Source organism: Osmia bicornis, chromosome 16 (assembly GCF_907164935.1).
Source record: "Osmia bicornis bicornis chromosome 16, iOsmBic2.1, whole genome shotgun sequence".
Taxonomy (NCBI): Eukaryota; Metazoa; Arthropoda; class Insecta; order Hymenoptera; family Megachilidae; genus Osmia; species Osmia bicornis.
Window position 1 is genome coordinate 5,892,969 of NC_060231.1, and position 17,841 is coordinate 5,910,809.

Here is a 17,841-nt window from a genome sequence, read left to right on the forward strand (position 1 = left end):
ATCTCTTTGGATGAGGACATGATAGCAAGTATGGAAACAAATAAAGATCTAATAAATCTGAGAATTTATTAAGAATGATATATCTTGGTGTACGACACATTTGCACGTGTTAAATTAATTAAATAAATATAAAAATCACGCGGACTTCTAAATGATCGTTAGCCAGCCAACTGTGCTGTTAGAAGTACATCTTTTTTTTCCCTCCATTTTCCTTTTGTCTTTTTAATTAATTTCTACTAGTTACCGAGTGTGTCATGACCTGATAACATTTACAACTTTGGTTAAGAAAAATATATACCTCTATTATTAATAGATGAATGACCGAGCACTAGTTGTCTCCAAACATGGTATCAGAAAATAAAAGAAACTTGTCAATATAAATCGTCATATAGTTCAGTCTAAAGGCGTATAGATCACTATTTTTTAACATTCATTTCATAACACACATGCCAAATTTCTATCGAAGCTAGAATCCTCTAACAATTAACTAAAATCATTTGTATAAAAATTTCTATACGTTTGAACTCTTTGTTTCATTATTTCTTATGTTTTTCAAAACCCTAAATACATCACTGGAAGTTAGGTATCACATGATTGGAAGCATAGAAATACACACTCCAGTAAACCAAAGACACATTTCATATTTACAATTGAAAGTAGTGAAATTCTCATTCAAACGCAAGTTTAGTTAATTGTTAGGAATCCTTTGTGTAACGTTGAACACTCTGTTCAATAACGATCCTCTATAGTTTCACACATGGACTTGATGATCAATCAACATTTGCAGCTCATTCGAAAGAAGAATATAACATTGGCTCGACATGCACACCCTGTACGTTATTCTTCTTTGAACTATAAATGTATCAGAGAGTGAAAGGGTACGCTTTCACCCATCATCTACAATAATGTATATACGTATAAAATAGGACCCACTTTAGTTCGTTTGAGTACAACGATTCTCCTTACAAAAATAGACCACTAAAGCTAAACGAGACTAAACGTTTTTTAATACACGGGATGTTAAACACTGAATCCTTGAACGCAACGTTTCCATCCAAAGAGTTCAACCCTCGCAAGAAGAACTCTTGGCTGGTAAAGTTATATTACTCCATTAATGAACATTTTACGATGAATTTTCATTTAGCGTATGAATGTAATTAATTGTAAGTTCAAAAGCCTTTTCTTTCCTCAATCTACATAGAAGGGCTACGTACTAGAAGACTGAGATCTATTTCTTCAATGTAGTCCATTCCTACATTTTCTTTATTTAGTCCAACTAAATAAAGATAGAATTAAAGGCACTCTGTTAGACCGTGATGCACGTAACAGAATTACACATAGAACAAATGAAATCTTACTAATACACTCATACTTCAATCTTAAAATTTGTTCAATTTAAACACTTCAATGGGATATAATAAAATTTCTGATCCTAAATTGATTTTTGGTAAACCGATACATTCTATATATATATTTTTTTGGTAAATAAATTTCTCGATTTTACAACACAGAGGTGAAATTCCAGCACTTCTGTGTTAAACAGCACCGGTTTAACAAATGCAGAGTTTCTCGTCCTAACCTCAGAAACCTCTTAAATAGAATATAAACAACGATATCATGAAAATGCTGCTAAATCGCGCCGCAAAAATAAAATGTATGCCTCGAAAAATAGCACAGCCATTCGTTTTTTTTTTTTTTTATTTCTAGACAATGAACGGATACCAAACGTTATTCGATTATCTAAAAAATATGGATTTATCGTATCACGTGTATCATTGTCTTCAGTTTTACATTCCTCATAGTGCTTTCATACTCTCAATATTTAAATTCACGCGAATAATTTTTCTCTTCATCGATTAAAAATTTTCTATGCGAACTTCGCTGAGAAGGACAAGCGTACTTTACCATTTTTTTTTTCTTCCTTTTATCGTCATGATAGACTATAAATATTAAGGCGCGACTATGCTGTAGTCGAAATGTAAAAAATTCGCACACCTAAAGTGTGCAAGACGATGTTTTAAAATGTAAAATGTACATTATGTAAAAAATTTCGGTATCTCCCCAAGAGCGTAGGATTTCTTTGCTCAAATGTTAGAAATTAAATAAGAAAGAAGAAACAAGATGAAACAGCAACGTGCATATACAGATATTAATCTAATTTATCAGATACCAACGGGAATCTGACTATGCGTAATTGTCGCCCGAAATCGCACACTACGCTATCCCTTAAAACTAACATTTGTTTTACGAAAATACAACTATCCTTGTGGCCCAATCTTACTTCTCGTACAGGCTCACCCGTCCTGACGTCCCAAACTATTAGCGATCCCTGAAACGTTACAATTCATAAATATTCGAATCCTAAAAATAGTATACCAACGATGGCCATCGACTGTTCAAAGTAATTATAACATAACCTCTAAACGAGAATAAACATTGGCATACCTGATTACTGGTTATGAGTAGATGATGCGTCAACATGACTAATTGTAGACTATACGCTGATCTGTGTGCTGGAAGAGCATGTAACAAATGTCCCTGAAATCGTTCCCATACACACAATCTTTCATCGGTTCCGATGCTTATCACATACGACACGGAACAAGTAATAGCTGCCACAGCACCGTCGTGAGCTTGTATACTGTACATACATGTCCCTACACAAAAATAATGATAAATTATTTAAGTACAAGCGAAGTTATCAGAAGGTAGAATTGGAAGTACCAGTTTGAAGATCCCAGACGCATAACAAGCCATCTTGAGATCCGCTACCGGATGTCATAGGACTCATCCTGTCAATGAAGAGACAAGATATGGGCCCACAGTGACCATGAAGAGTGTACAATGGCAACTGGTCTTCTAGCCTGAAATTGAACAATGAAATGAAGCTACTGAATGTACACCAGTTACTAAGTACAGTTAAATAATATATACCTATATACTTTAAGAGTATGATCTTGACTACCAGTTAAAACTCGACCACCTACGCTGTCGAGCACGGTTATTGCTTGCTGGTGTGCTTTATGCGAACCGATTTTCATACAACGGAGATCCTCCGATTGCATGATGTTGTTTATGTCCATAGGCGACCCAGCGCTTCCGGTTCTAACGTGGGCTGAAATAAGTAACACGTCGTGTAAAGAGGAACCGAGGAATGATAAAGACCTTAATGAATGACCTTACTTCTTCTATACGAGGTGAAGCCCCAATCAATTTGTTGACCTTCGCTGTAACTTTCAAGCTGCAGGAAGTCAATGGAACCGTTCAACTTGGCCGCCACCACTCTACTTCCGACAAACTTAACGGCGGATATTCCGAGCCCTGAACCATCGTCAAATAAACACTGATAAACATAACAAATATTTAATTTAATGATTTCAATTTTTCTGAGCGTCAGTTTATATTGATCAGTTACCTTAAATCTGCCCGTGGTACCTTCCCAAAATTCTAAACTCCCATTAGCGCATCCCACTACTATCAGGTTCTCCTGATAATCCATGCACCAAATGGGAGACACCGAGTGCATGATCTGCACGGTACGGTCGGTACTCAAGGAAGATATACTGTCCACCAAACCGGATGAATTCACTTTTCCATTAGGAATGTACAACTGTTCAAAGCTCTCCGACTTCTGTAATTCGTCAATCGATCTATTATGTTCCTCGAAAAGCTGTTTATAGTGATCACCGAAATCAAATCCCTGTTCGTAATTCTGCTGCAACGAGGAGCGTTTCATGGTGGAAAATTTCACGTTTATCGTTGATTTTAGATCAGGAAGATCATAGTAACTGTCCAAGCTCCTACGAACGTTCTTCCTTCTTTCCACCCCGAATTCGTTGATCTGATAATCGTAATCAAACGTGTTACCCATCGAGTGATTTCTATTCGTGTTCTGTGCCCTGTGGATATTGTACAATCCAGGTGACGACTTTCTGTAGGGAACAGTCGAGGCTGACGAGTAGAGACCAAATGAATTATTTCCCTCCATTTCCCCTCTGGAAGGTGGTGAACCACTCTCGTAATCCGACATTAACTCGTCCATGTCCGACGTGACGTGGTTCAGATTTTTCTTAGGGCTACTGAAAAATTGCTTTCTATCTATGTGAACTAACTGTTCACCCGACGTCGCGTCCCATACCCTGATGTGACCTGCTAAACACGTACTAGCAATGGTGTTGCTATCCGTGGCAATGCACTCCACTTCCTGAGTGTGGCCTTCCAGAACCAACGGCAGTGCCTCCAGTACTAGCTGCGTAGCTGAATCGTGCGCCTTCTCTGGTTGGTACCAGCTGGCTCTCCATTCGGCATAGTTTCTCGAACAGATGCAACGATAAAGAACGACCATCGTGTAAGCGACAACAATGACACTGATCAGGCAAAGTACCGCGGCTAAGAATATTTCCATTGGGCTGGATGGAATGAAGGGGGCGTCAGCGTTGAAACCTCGACCTTCGGATCTGGTTGGTAATTCCATATCTAGAATGATTTTTAATTAGACGCACAATACATGAATCTGTAATTGATTTATAATTCAAATTTCATACCCGAGAAGTCTAATGGATCAAGAGCAGCAGTCGCAAGGCTCTGCCATTGAAAATGCTGGACATCGTTTGGATTGCTGATTTGTTTGGCCAATTGTGGGCTCACAGCATGGGATATTTTCACTGCTGGTAATATAGTTATGCGACCGCCAGCGGCAGAGATGTTGTACATAGAGAGAATCGAGGACCAGTGGTAAAGCGACAAACGATTCCAAGGTGGAAAATCTACCGGTCTCAATTTATTTAATTCTTCAGTAATGTTGTTCGTTAGATCATTCTAAGGCACAACAAAATTAAAGATATTTTCAAAGTTATTTTACTAAGTATTTTCAAACTGTATTTATATTAAATTACCTGTTTATTTAAGTGATCGGGAGCAACAGCAGCCGAAGGGATTGATAACGGTTTCATTGTATTTAATTCAACGTAATTATTTAAAGCATGGGATCTGTCTACAGTGTAACCATCGATATCAGATTCCGGTTTCAATGTCTCGCTTAAATGTATGACATGCTCGACGATGCCGGAATTATAAATGATCATACTGATCCAAACGACCATCCATACCATGAAGGCACGTTGAAATATTCGAGTTCTTGCCCAGAAATGTACTAAACGGAGACGTTTCGGGATTTTTCCAAGCGTATGGGTGTTCTGTGTGTTCGGTGCTATGACATTCGTGGGACCGCTAGCCAAACCGTTCAACCTTGGATGGGATTTTGATCGAAATATGTTTGGCTTTCTGTTCGTTATGGTAGTTGTAAATTGTTGTTTGCGGGTAGTTGGAATATTTGGCAAATGAAATTTCGACGTCTCGCTGGATAATTCGGTACGTTTAATATCGATAGCGAGGATCGTTGAAAAGAACACCATCTGAAGGAAGAAATCATTGACTAATCCAACGATGGCGAATATACAGAACTCTTGTATGGCTGGCACAAAGGTGAACAATCCGATCGTCAATATCGTTACTTCAGTGAGTAGGTTTTTGGTAATGGACCAACCTTCTTTGGATAAAGCTTGAGCAACGCGTATCTTCACGTCCAAATGTGTCGGCGTACTAACTACACTTTTGGTCAATATCAAAACATTTTCCAACCCTACGATAATCACCAAATATGGGAACACTTCTTTTCCACTTAGACTTAACGTTAAGCCAAAAAAAAAGCATACACCGACGGTCATTGAGAGTGAACTGATCACCGTTACAGTCGCGCTAAATGCTATGCCGATTTTCGACTTTATTAATTCTATCTTTCGCACAGAGAAATAGACGTAGAAAAATAACGCAAAGAATGTCATCATTAGTGGGAAAAAATCACTGTAATTGAATTCACCAGGATATAAGATGTGTAACGTTTCATCTACGCGATCGTAAGTATCATTGTCACCTACTTGATGAAGGTGGTAATAAGTTTTTAATCTGTGTTTCAATCCTCTTATAAATCTGAAAATTAAGTTAAGTTAAATGATGCTATTAGAAAATTTCAACTAACAGGCGTTTTATTTCTATACTTACTCGGGATCATAATCCTTTAAATAAATAGTTACTGCATATTGTAAAATCCTTTGTCGAAGACGACTGGGATATCGTTTTGTTCCAGTTTCTTTAAGATTCATTCCGAACATTATTTCAGCTAAACTAATTTTACCCTTTTGTAGATTCTATAATATACAAATACATAATTGTAGCAGGCCATTCTACTCAAAATATCATATTACAAATTGAATCCAATGCAGTTTATCAATGTTCCTACCTGATATGAATAGATTGTGTTTATAAGATTTGTATCTTGTGCATATAACTCAATACTTCGTTGCCACAGGTTCGCAGGGGAAAGAACCAAACAATTATACTCTGGCAAAACATCCGACTTTTTGCCATTTCTTTTAACAGCTTCGACGTGTAAACATACTTGACCGAGCGTTTTTAATCTGTAAAGCAAGAAGAGAGTTAATAACAAGGCTATCAACACAAAAATTGTGACAAACATGTAACTTACGTTTCTGGATGCTGATAATTCTGTATAATCTCTAAAAGATTAAAAATTTCATAAAGTGGACCCCGGAAAGCATCCATTAATGTTAATTCCTCTGTCCATGGAATAACTCCGACCCTTAATACCACTTGTTGCACATAGAACACATGATTCTCTGTGCTGTTTTCAGGTACAATAGTATGATTGATTACAGCCCTTGGCGCGTTGCCAGGCATAGGTAAATTGACCAAAGGATAACTGAAGAAAAAAACATTACCGTGTCTTAACGTTTGCTATGTTACAAGGGAATACATAATTAAAGGAAAATGTTACCAACCAACATAGCATTACTATCGATATTGCCAATGAAATAACTGCAACAGGATGAGAAGAGCAGAACAGGCCGTGGGCATAATAAAGCCCCGCCACCCTATCTGGTAAACTACGGAACATTTCACCTTAAGGCTGTCTCACCAGCATGTCTCATAATATATAAATATACATATTGCTAGCATTTGACCTATGAAAATAAAAAAAAAGTTGCATAAGGTACAACACTCATTGTAATATATTTAAAAAAAAAAAAAAAATGTAAACTCAATTAGCGAAACGCGACTCATAATACTTTGTAAATACATTGAAACGTGACAAGAGGCAACAGAAAACAAAAACTATCGTCCACGTGTTTTTTCTTGGAACACTAACTCATCGTTCAGTTCATATTTGCGCTAGAACGTGAAAGGGTCAATGATGCGAAGCGCGCAAGGTTACGACGAACAAACGCATATTCTTTCGTGCAAATTAGTGACGCAATAACGAAGCAGATAAAAGGAACGATGATACACGACGGTCGAATTCCTCGGGGGGGGTACACGTCGACGCATCATAACGTGGATTGCATTGTAGACATTGCGTATCACTTTATGTATGCGTACGACACTAATTATATTATTTCTCGGCTCGGTACTATTTTCATGGAACCGTGGACTGCAGCAACAAGTGATCGATGATCCTTTTTGTTAGCACAACCACTACCTATTGGACATCGTCATGAAATTCTTCTAGTAGGTACCATGGAAGGTTTTTTTACGTAGAAAAACGATTTGTGCGTAATAAAAAAACACACTGGAATGGTACGTTGAGGGATAATACCCCTGTTCGGTTATCGACGTTTGAAACGGTACGGAGAACGTTAGGCACATAAGAAACGCAGTGGTACCTCGAGAAACAGATACGAATCTGTGGGATTTCGAGGTTATGTTCGTTCCTCGGTAGCGCACATTTATGCGTAGATAATACTGGAATTGATTTCACATGCACGACGTAAAATACACGTATCACTCACACGTGTCCCCGAACGCGCGTCAATCGTCGAAGAAGCGGACGACAGAGGCGAGTTTCGAGCGGTGTAGACGGTGGTCGAGTAGCGACTTCCAACAACACACGCACACGATTGACCGAAACCGCCGGCGCAAATTCCCCGAGTGCACTGGCCGGTTTCAATTTAACTCGCACGACGCTGCACGCTAAAGAGTGCTAATTTATTTATAAACGGTACAGCCGTGCCCCCGACATGCAACCAATCGTTGGTGCACGAATGTCGTGCAACCAGTGCCCCTCCTGCCTTTAGCCACGCACGTGCTGAAAAATTTGATAAATCTTAAGAATGAAACCGGTCGCGTTCGACACGTTGATTTCTTGCGTGTTCAGACGTGACGATAGTTTACGAACGAATGAAAATCATTCCGAGTCAACTGGCTCTGCTAAACGCGTTTGTATTCTGCTTATCTTTTATCGTGACTGAATTAGTACTTATTGACATACGATATATGGAAATTCGCGTACTAAATGTCAATAGTCATCGAGGAAAGTGATTCCTTTTTCCTTGTTATCTTTTGTAATCAGGAAATGTACTGAATAAACGTGTTAAATTTTAATTGTGAAAAATAAATAAAAGGGGAATATTAGGAAATGGAAATATGATATTGAATTTTTCATATTTAAATTGTGTTTCGGAAAAGAAACGCAGGTGGCGGTAGTGTTCCGTGAAATTGGCAGTTAAACTGTCCTCGGCTCCTGTTAAAATGGTGAAAATTGTGTGAAAAAGTGACTTCAATTTGACGAAATTCTTCTTGTGGAACAATTTAAAGGTATATTTCATTATAGTACGTTGTATATTTTCGATAATTTCTTTTTATTTTGAAAATGATTGCATACGTATGCGAGGTCAATGTCAACTCGTCATAGATGCAATCATATTTTTTTGATTTTGTATCGTGAACGTTTTACGATGATATAACGCGCTTATTATGGCAATCTAATGTCAATAAATGTAAATGAAGCGATGGATAAAATAAACGGTAGACGTCATCAGTCATTACATTACTTTACAAAAAAGGATCGACAATTGTATATGTATATGTATTCCCGAAATATGGCGCCATTTTTTACGCGATTTATGTTGAAATTTCTCGAAGACTTTCGAAATAGAAAGAAAAAAGGAAAAATCTTGACGAAACTAAACTCAACATGTGAAAGATTTAAAAAGGATATTTGCATTTGTATTTGCATTTCATTTATTCATTCGATCGTTTATTTATTCATCCAATGTTGAACAACGGTGCTAAAAGTGACGCGTGTCGGTTTACAGAGACAATAAGAAGCTTATAAATCGTGGTAATTTTTGTTGACAATGAGAAATAGAGCGACTTCGACAGCCTTACGATAAGAGTGATTTTTTTCTTTTTTTTGTCACCGAGAAATTGCACGTGGGTTACGCGCCTTTTCTACGCGCAGCCATGATGCGTTGCGCAACGCGCGGGACATTTGAATTGCTAATCTGCGGGCTAATGAAAATCAAGTTACCTGCGAGACTACGTTTGAGAAATATTACCTATCGCGCGCATGGGTCGTAAAGCTTAACTCAATCAGTGAATTTTACAAGTACTGATTGAGTGTGCCAAATTTTAGAGGTGATTTAATTATCGGTACAACTAGAATTTTTATCTAGAATAGGCCATATTTCTTAGCTTTAGTACAAGTGTTAAATGTTTAGAATTGTTTAATTCTAACATAATTTTACTATTTACCCTGGGTATCCTAAGTAGGTTAGGGTACCATAGGGTTCCATAGGATTCCATAGGGTTTTATAGGTACCATAGTGTTCCATTAGGTACAATAGAGTTCCATAGGTACCATAGGGTTCCATTAGGTACAATAGAGTTCCATAGGTACCATAGGGTTCAAAACTAAGTTTCACCTGTGTTGACTAAAAATTCCTATAAATTCTTAATTAGTTCCCTGACAAATTACGTCAGTATGATGTAAATTACATCTAACTAGAAAATAAAATAAAAAAGGAACAGATCAACGGACTGGTATTTGAATCGCCTTTTAGTCGCGATTTCAACACTCGATCCTTCGGGTTGACACTCAATCCAGGACAAAGCAAATCGACCCTTACCGCAGATTCTCGTAAAATCCTGCGACAGTCATGCAAACTGTATTACATTCACAAAGATGTCTCATTCGTCTTCGATCCAGCAGACGAGTAGCATGAAAGACGTCAACAACATCTTGCCTCTGCTCTATATATAGTTATGTAATCGTGATCTTGTTGAAACCTTGAAGAGAAACGATTAATGGCGGATCACTGTCATGTGCGTCTAATAACGATTGTAAAAACCGAGATATGTACCATTCATTTGGACTGATTTTTATTCGTCTTTTAATCGCGTCGGTGCCACATATTGCGCAGGACGCACGTGGTGCGTCAAGCTATGAGATATCATAGGACGCATAAGGTGCGTCTTGGGTTTTGAACGTAATAATTGACGTCAATAATTTATCGTCGTTTACAAAAAGTACACAACGGGACTTTTTTTCCTTCTTTGGATCGATATAATTATATTTATGAGTCTAGATAATAAAACATTGGCTTTGTTCGAATTGGATGCCTTACGATAAACAAGCTAAGCAGATTAATACTTGGAACGAAAATTTTTGTTTCTATCAGCAAGCAAGCATAAGTTACGCTTGTTATTTCGAAGAACATGCTGTTTTCTGTCCGGAATCGTGGCCTTGCGTGAAATTACCGTGATTGAATCGATTCAGTGCCAAACAGTAGACAGACTCAGAGGTGAGGCTCTTGGATGGCTCACGACCTTTCGGTTTTAGACGTCCACCTGGTCATTTGGTTATTTTTGCAAACACACCCACTCAGCGTCTTGTAGAACGGAAATGCAACAGACGACGAATAAATGTTTTCTTCGACGTTTGCAATGTCTCTTCAGGTTCTTTGGGTGTCCAGGAATTTCTGGGGGGGAAGTTTGTACCTTATGGCTGGAAGGGTTCCTTGGGGGATCCTTTTAATTTCTGAACAAGACTTTCAGAGATTCTTCAATATTCTTCAGTATTTTTTTTATTAAGGACTTCAAAAGCTTTGGTCCTCGAGAGATCCTTCCAACTTTCAAATAAAACCATTGGAGGTTGTTCCAAGTTCTACTAAAACTTTCAAGTTTCTTCAAATATTTTTTTGATCAACTCCAAAACCCCTTTATTGGTGCTATCGATAACTATTCCAAAATTGTACACGTGATAAGGCGATTTATGATAACTATGTAAGATGCCTTAATTCAACAATTTCTTCTTTTTTATGGTAATGGAAAAATTTGAGATTGCGAGGGATTTTGTGGGAATCACGTTAATCGAAGGAACTAAGTGTGAAGGTTATCTGACACTCCTTATGTCAGATATCATTTTTATGTGTCACGCGTGTACTTCATGGCCCGAACGGCCATCTCTCATATTGTGGACACTGAATGATCGCATTTCTGAAACAAAGTGTGGCTCTTAGATGGAACGTACTAGGTTCACTAGGTATCGAGACAAATGAAGCATCAACATTTATCATCACTATAATTATGTCATTTATTATGAAACGAAAGATATGATGGTATAACAAAAAACATATTTGTAGAATATGACAGCTTAGTTATTTCTATTTGTAGAATAAAAATTTACTTAGATCCGTTAGCTGACAGATAGACATTGAACTTCTCTAGATAAAATTTATTGCTTGGACTAATTTTATGCTTTCATTTTATAGGTGAAAATGCTAATGTCATATGCAAACTTGAACTTAATACATGTCTAATATGTTAGAAGTTGCAACAAGTTCCAGTGTTTGCATACCTGAATAACATTTCAATCAAAATTTTATCGTCGATTTTAATCACATAACTTTTTCAAACTGATTCTATTAATAAAATTTCCTGTAATATTAATGATCAATTTGGAATATGTCCACTTTAAACTAATTTTTTATATTCTAGCTGAAAATTCTACTTTCTTTTAGAAATATTAATTTTACAATCATTAAGAAACTCTTTGGATGAATTTCAATATTTTAAGATTCAACAAATTTATTCCCTTTCATAGTTAACCTATATTCTCCCTAAAAATATGGCACCGTTAATCTGAATGGCCATTTTCTTTCAGAAAGCAAACAAGATGGCCAGACTTTCAAGAAAAACTATTCACCCCAGGCAGATAAGGTGAGTAAACACATGTGTTTTTTGATTCATTTAGCCTTAGATCATTCAGATTTCAATACCAGGAATCTGTGAAGTTCACACCGGTTTGACGCACTTCGATTGTGCATGAATATTTATAATGGCGTTGAATGGAATTGATTATCCGAAGTCATGTACGCAAATCGGCACTTTTATTCCCATCGGGTTTCGTTTCTTATCTTTCGTGAAATTTGATGATCAATGGGAAGGTATCGAATATCAGTAACCCGGTGCACACAGCAAAGTTTTCATAATCCTCCAGAGGCTGACCTCGTCCTCGATCAATAATGTTGACATTTCCGAGGAAGGCGAATATTTACACGCTGTAAATACGAGGTACAGCATTGTCAAACTTCGGGATATTCTCTTATTTATCCTCTTCTCGGAAACTGCATAGACGACGGAGGAATATGGAATATTAATTTATCAAAATATAAAATAAGTAACATCTTTTACTGCTTCGCCGACGATACTCAGGGTACGTTTATAGGTATATCATCTGTTGTGCCTCCCAAAAATGCATCAACAAGTTTGTTTTCCTATTTGCCATTGATACTTTATTTAACCAGCACGCGACAGTGTGCGAAATATAATTATGACTTTGTGCCAATTTCGTTGGCATACGGTGCAAAGCTCTCAAAGGCAAACAGACATTAGAAGTATAGCGATGTACGAAGCCTCAGTCTTTGAGGCTTCAGAGTTTAACCTTAGAATTTAAAGGGAAGAAATAATTTCGTAATTTTATGTCCTAAATAATTGTGAAATTTGTGAAATCTATGTTTAGGCAAGTTACTAATGACAGTGATACTCAAAGTGAAATGAGATTTAAAGATTTAATTAAATGGGATAATTATTGAAATAGCTGTTGATGCCATGTAGCACAATTTGTTTGTTTCTAGTCGTCGAAAGCGTGTAACAAAGGATTGCATAAATAATAATTAACTAGCACAGCGGTTCGACCGTTCTGACCGGGGCTTAATTAAAATTCAGCATTAGAAATATGACTTACGACAGAGAAAACTCGTGTTCGTTATTCTGCGGACTTTAAATCTAATTTTTGTAAAAAATACTGCAACCGTGTATACGAGATGATCTATTCATTTACTTCTATTTAGGAAGTAACTCGCTGGTGTACCCTACGTTCCAGTGCATAGCAACGGTAGCCATTTTGAACACCTGTTGGGAGTATTAATAGAGTTATGGAATTTTAAAAGCAAAGTCGTCTGCAGAGACACATTTATCAAATAGCTCCACATTAATTAGGATGTTAAGTTTTATGCCTACAGGGCGTCCTCGTTTATTTTAATAACTTTCATTCAGTAGCATATAATAATTAGCAAGTGGATATGCAGACAAGATAAACACAGTTGACCTTCTGTATAATGTAATAAAAACACGTTTCTGGTCGACTTATTTTCTTTATCAGAATATGACTCTTCAGAAAAAAGTGGCACTGGAGGAGGGGCAATTGTTCAGAAGTTTCATATTCTTCAGATATTGTTTGCTAATTAATTACTTAATTAAGACTTAAATATTCGTCAGGTATTGTCAATTTCAAAATATACATAAATATTTTCTCCGCTTGGAAGTATGAGTTCCCCACTTTTGAGAGTAAAATTCCGTACTTGATGGGTTCGTGATGGACACCCTGTAGACAGGGTCGTTCAACGAAGCACCACGCCAAGCGTGTTTTCATCGAGCCGACCGCTTGAAGTCGGATTAACTTTGCATTGTCAGCCGGTGCCTATCTCGTCCGTTCCATTATCCCACCGATTGACGTATCTAATTGCATCAATTGCGCAATAAATGAAAATTAGGCTGCTGTGAAGTGGTCAATGCCGCGGGCGGGGGTCAACCGTTGGCGCGAATACACACGCCGCGGAAATTGTTAACTGCTGGACAGTCTTTCCTCTTCTTTTTCACTGACCAATTTTCGGTCAATATCCACGAAATGATCGATAACGGTCTGTGACATCATCTGGATCGTGTATTTTCAATGGAATGATGGATGGTCTGCCCTATCTATAAGATTGATTAAGCGTACTGACATGCAATTATTCAATTTTTAACTACTATAATTAAAAAAATATAATATGTAGGAAATAACAGAGTTAAAATTGACTCTGGGCCTTTTGATAATTAGTACTCTTTGTTATGGTCTTCTGTTCTTCTTGTCGAGTTGAATACTATGGGCTTAGAATATCTAGGGTTCCCTAGATCTTTAAGATTCCCTAGTGCTTTTAAGATTTCCTATTGTCAGTAATTATTCTGTGTTTCAAAATGACAAATTTCTAGTTTGGGAAATGTATACTTAATTAATTATCACTTATATCCTATATTTCTGGGATTCCCTAGAAATGTTTATTTGTGTCTGGTTCGGAATAACGATCTAGCGCAGCACCGACTAGTTGCCAACTCAGTCGGCAATGCAGGTTTGAACAAATTACAGAATTTATCGGTGCGATCGATGGTAATTCGAGTCTGTTGTCGATAAGGAGTGGAAGATTTATAACGGCTTACGATAAGGTAGCTTAGTGTGGGTGATGAACCGGAAATGTCGCCGAGAAATAATTCACAACCGCGCCAGTGAACCGTAGGTCAGGTGATTAATGACGGTAGCGATAAAAAAATGAATTTGGTTTTTGATGTTGATTTCTCGTACATTTTTTTTTTTAAATAATAAATAAAAATTAATTTCATAAGACTTTTGATGCCTAAAAGTACTGTATTTCAATAAGTACATGATAAGATAATTATATATTTAGTACAATTTCCCTCCACCATATTCATTTACAAGTAACAACAAGTTATTTTGTAACGTTTTATATATTTATACACAACATTATACGGACCGATAATTATGTGCAATTCAATCAAAATTTCGTTACGTATATTTCGTTATTAACAATTGAAGGAACAAACCACTGGATTCTCTGGTATCAATTTCAATCGCTTAACGAACGATTTAACAGAATATTTCAATCACTTCCCACATAATTTATTAAAATGTACCAGCAGACCGAGTGTAAACCATCAGAGTTTCGTTTAATTCGTTTGAACAATTGTATCAAAGTGTACCCTCAGTTTTCCTGTATCTTCTATCTCGAATAATTAATCCATAATATCGGAGTCCGATAAGTGGTATTACAGATATTAATAAAAAAAGAGGTGAAAAATTCATTCAGAAACTAAAAGATTAGAGTTGTTGATCGTTCATGTTATCTGGGGACATCGACGGTGATTCCTAAAAATCAATTTTTCAATTTAGACAGACATTTTGCGCATAATTTGAGGTCGACGAGATGGAGACTTGAGGATATTTCCAAGGGGGCATGGTAGGCTACGAGACGCGGATTTGGGGATATTTCTGAGGGGCGTCCTAACCTACGAATTGTGGATCTAGGGATATTTCTGAAGCGCATCCTAACCTACGAGACGTAAATCTAGGGATATTTCAAAAGGGTGTCCTAACCTACGAGACGTAAATCTAGGGATATTTCCGAAGGGCATCCTAACCTACGAGACGTAAATCTAGGGATATTTCAAAAGGGCGTCCTAACCTACGAGACGTAAATCTAGGGATATTTCCGAAGGGCATCCTAACCTACGAGACGTAAATCTAGGGATATTTCCGAAGGGCATCCTAACCTACGAGACGTAAATCTAGGGATATTTCCAAGGGGGGACGTCCTAAGGGATGCATCTAGTAATATTTCAAAAGGGCGTCCTAACCTACAAGACGTAGATCTAGGAATATTTCTAAGGAGGGGTCCTAACTTACGAGATCGGGATCTAACAAAGTAAAGTCATACAACTTACTACTATTTTCAAGACCACGCTGCACTTCTGTAGATGGTTCCTTCGCTGTCCCTCTCGGCACATTCTCTCAGGTGTTCTCACAATATTTAAAACACCTATTCTTGCACAGTACATAAAGTAAATAATTATGCACCTAATTTTCTCATAATAATTTTATCCAAACAATTGATACATTAACAGAAACTGTTTCCATCAATGGATTACCATGTATCATTTGTTTGTCTAAAGCTATTAGAAAATGAAGTAAATTTGTATAAAGTTAAATCGCTTACGTGGTACAGCTGAGTTTGCGTAAGGGAGATCGATACTGATCGCTATCACCACCATGGCTATGAACAGCAACAAGTGTCCAAAGATGTGTGCCATTGTTGTCAGCGGTAATGGTGGTCGAATTAAATTAGAATCTCTTCGCTGGTCTCGGTATCTCGTGGTACACTGAGCGACGAACTTATCGAACTGCGAGAATTACTCAAAGGAATCATCAGTTAGTAATTTATTCACGGTACGAAGCTGGTCAGACAGGTTTGGTTATTGTTTAAGGAAAAGATTTCCCACATTTTTAAGATTCAGCAGGCACGTGGAACGTAATAAACAAGTTTGATTTATTCACGTTTGAATCGATTTAGACCGCTATTGACCCGACTCCATCGATCGAAACGTCGAAGAACATCAGTTTGAAATTGTCTTTGATGTTACGGAGTCGTTGGTAATGGCAATTCGAGACTTTTCCAAGGTAAACTCTGCATCTTGCTCGCCTTTCACAAGGCTTCGAAGAATACGCGAACGTTCGTCGCGTTAAGTGGTCGTTATTTTTCATTAATTTTCACCCCGGCAACTTTTCCTTAGAGTAGAGTAGAGTGGCAAAAAATTTCCTTTCATTCCTGGAAAATTTTACGTCACCATTCGCGTGCTTCCACTTCGACAAATTATTGCTCTGCTTCGCAGTTGCTTTGAAAACCACGACCGGAAATATCGAATTCCAGCCCTCGTGAAACGAGAAATTCGTATAGTTTGATGCGTATGTTTGATTTGACAAGTCTGCTCGTGGGACACGCAATATTGTTAGTTGGAATTTCAAACGCGTTCAGTATTCAATGTACAATTTCATAGCACAAAGGTATTATCCTAATGGTATTTATACTGTGCCCACATGAAGCTAAAAAATGCAGAAAATTCTACCCATCTAATAATATTGGAGGTGAAAAACTTAAATTCCCTTCGAGATAAAATGAACTGAGTCCAAATACCGTGCGTCGCCGACCTTCCGGACGGATTCGTGGTATCTATAGGGGAGTTTTCACGACATAAAAGTATTACAAAAGGACACTTATATAACCTTAATATCAAACTTGAAATTTCTAGAAAATGTCTATGTAAACTTTTTATTGATATTCTTGATGTAAAATGGCCGGTTTTCAATCATAGCGGACAATGGATCAGGATGAAGCTACAGCTAATGGAAACACAATACCACGTTCGTTTGATGAATTTCAATAAAAAACGAAAATAAAACCTCTCAGTTAGAAAGAAATGCTACTGAATAAAACCGATCGTTTGATTGCATTTCATATACCGGTTTATGATAACTTATTCATAATACATTTAGCTAAACATAAAAAAAAATGAAAGTTCTCATTCAATATTTCATTCTTCGATGATCGTTGTTGAATGTTACGAATAAAATGGTTGATTTAGTTTTATTACGTTCCCCGATACATTAGTTATCGATATTTTCTGCATCGATTCTTTTCACGATACAGTAGCTTCAATGTTGAAATTTCACGAGCAAAAGAACATTATGGCGTTTTGTATATTAAACTTCATTGTTGCAAAATGAAATATGATACGAAAAACACTATTCGATTGAGCTTCTGACATATCAGACAAAAAAACCTGAAGAAAGATTGTGCATAAATTTCATCTGAAATC

At 37.1% G+C, this 17,841-nt stretch overlaps 2 protein-coding genes across 8 annotated transcripts in view; one reads left to right on the forward strand and one right to left on the reverse strand.

Moving 5' to 3' along the window:
- Nucleotides 1-47: 47 nt before the first annotated feature.
- Nucleotides 48-8,229, reverse strand: LOC114876663 (sterol regulatory element-binding protein cleavage-activating protein). 5 transcript variants are annotated; one of them, XM_029188402.2, is made up of 13 exons: nt 7,866-8,229; nt 6,858-7,040; nt 6,545-6,778; nt 6,299-6,476; nt 6,061-6,206; nt 4,896-5,988; nt 4,545-4,818; nt 3,416-4,476; nt 3,184-3,343; nt 2,935-3,115; nt 2,725-2,864; nt 2,446-2,657; nt 48-2,329 (listed from the first exon to the last, which is right to left on the reverse strand). In XM_029188402.2, the coding sequence occupies exons 2-13, from the start codon at nt 6,971-6,973 to the stop codon at nt 2,150-2,152; spliced, it is 3,975 nt and encodes a 1,324-aa protein (XP_029044235.1). In that variant the 5' UTR covers nt 6,974-7,040; nt 7,866-8,229; the 3' UTR covers nt 48-2,149. The 5 variants fall into 5 exon arrangements, with proteins under 5 accessions (XP_029044235.1, XP_029044234.1, XP_029044238.1 ...); XM_029188401.2 differs by having other exon boundaries at nt 7,740-8,229; XM_029188405.2 differs by lacking the exon at nt 7,866-8,229 and adding an exon at nt 7,556-7,718.
- Nucleotides 8,230-8,370: 141 nt separating this feature from the next.
- Nucleotides 8,371-17,841, forward strand: part of LOC114876664 (probable G-protein coupled receptor 158) — an 81,511-nt gene continuing 72,040 nt past the window's right edge. For all 3 annotated transcript variants that reach the window (XR_006830221.1, XR_006830222.1, XM_029188406.2), the window contains exons 1-2: nt 8,371-8,670; nt 12,020-12,075. The gene's annotated coding sequence lies outside the window, so the exon portion shown is untranslated. The remainder of the gene's footprint in view (nt 8,671-12,019; nt 12,076-17,841) is intronic.

Coding starts and splice junctions, on each gene's coding strand:
- LOC114876663 (XM_029188402.2), bottom strand. CDS start 6,973: ATGTTCCGTAGTTTACCAGATAGGGTGGCGGGGCTTTATTATGCCCAC. Junction 6,477..6,544: donor AATTATCAGCATCCAGAAAC/GTAAGTTACATG, acceptor CTTGCTTTACAG/ATTAAAAACGCTCGGTCAAG. Junction 5,989..6,060: donor TTAAAGGATTATGATCCCGA/GTAAGTATAGAA, acceptor CTTAATTTTCAG/ATTTATAAGAGGATTGAAAC.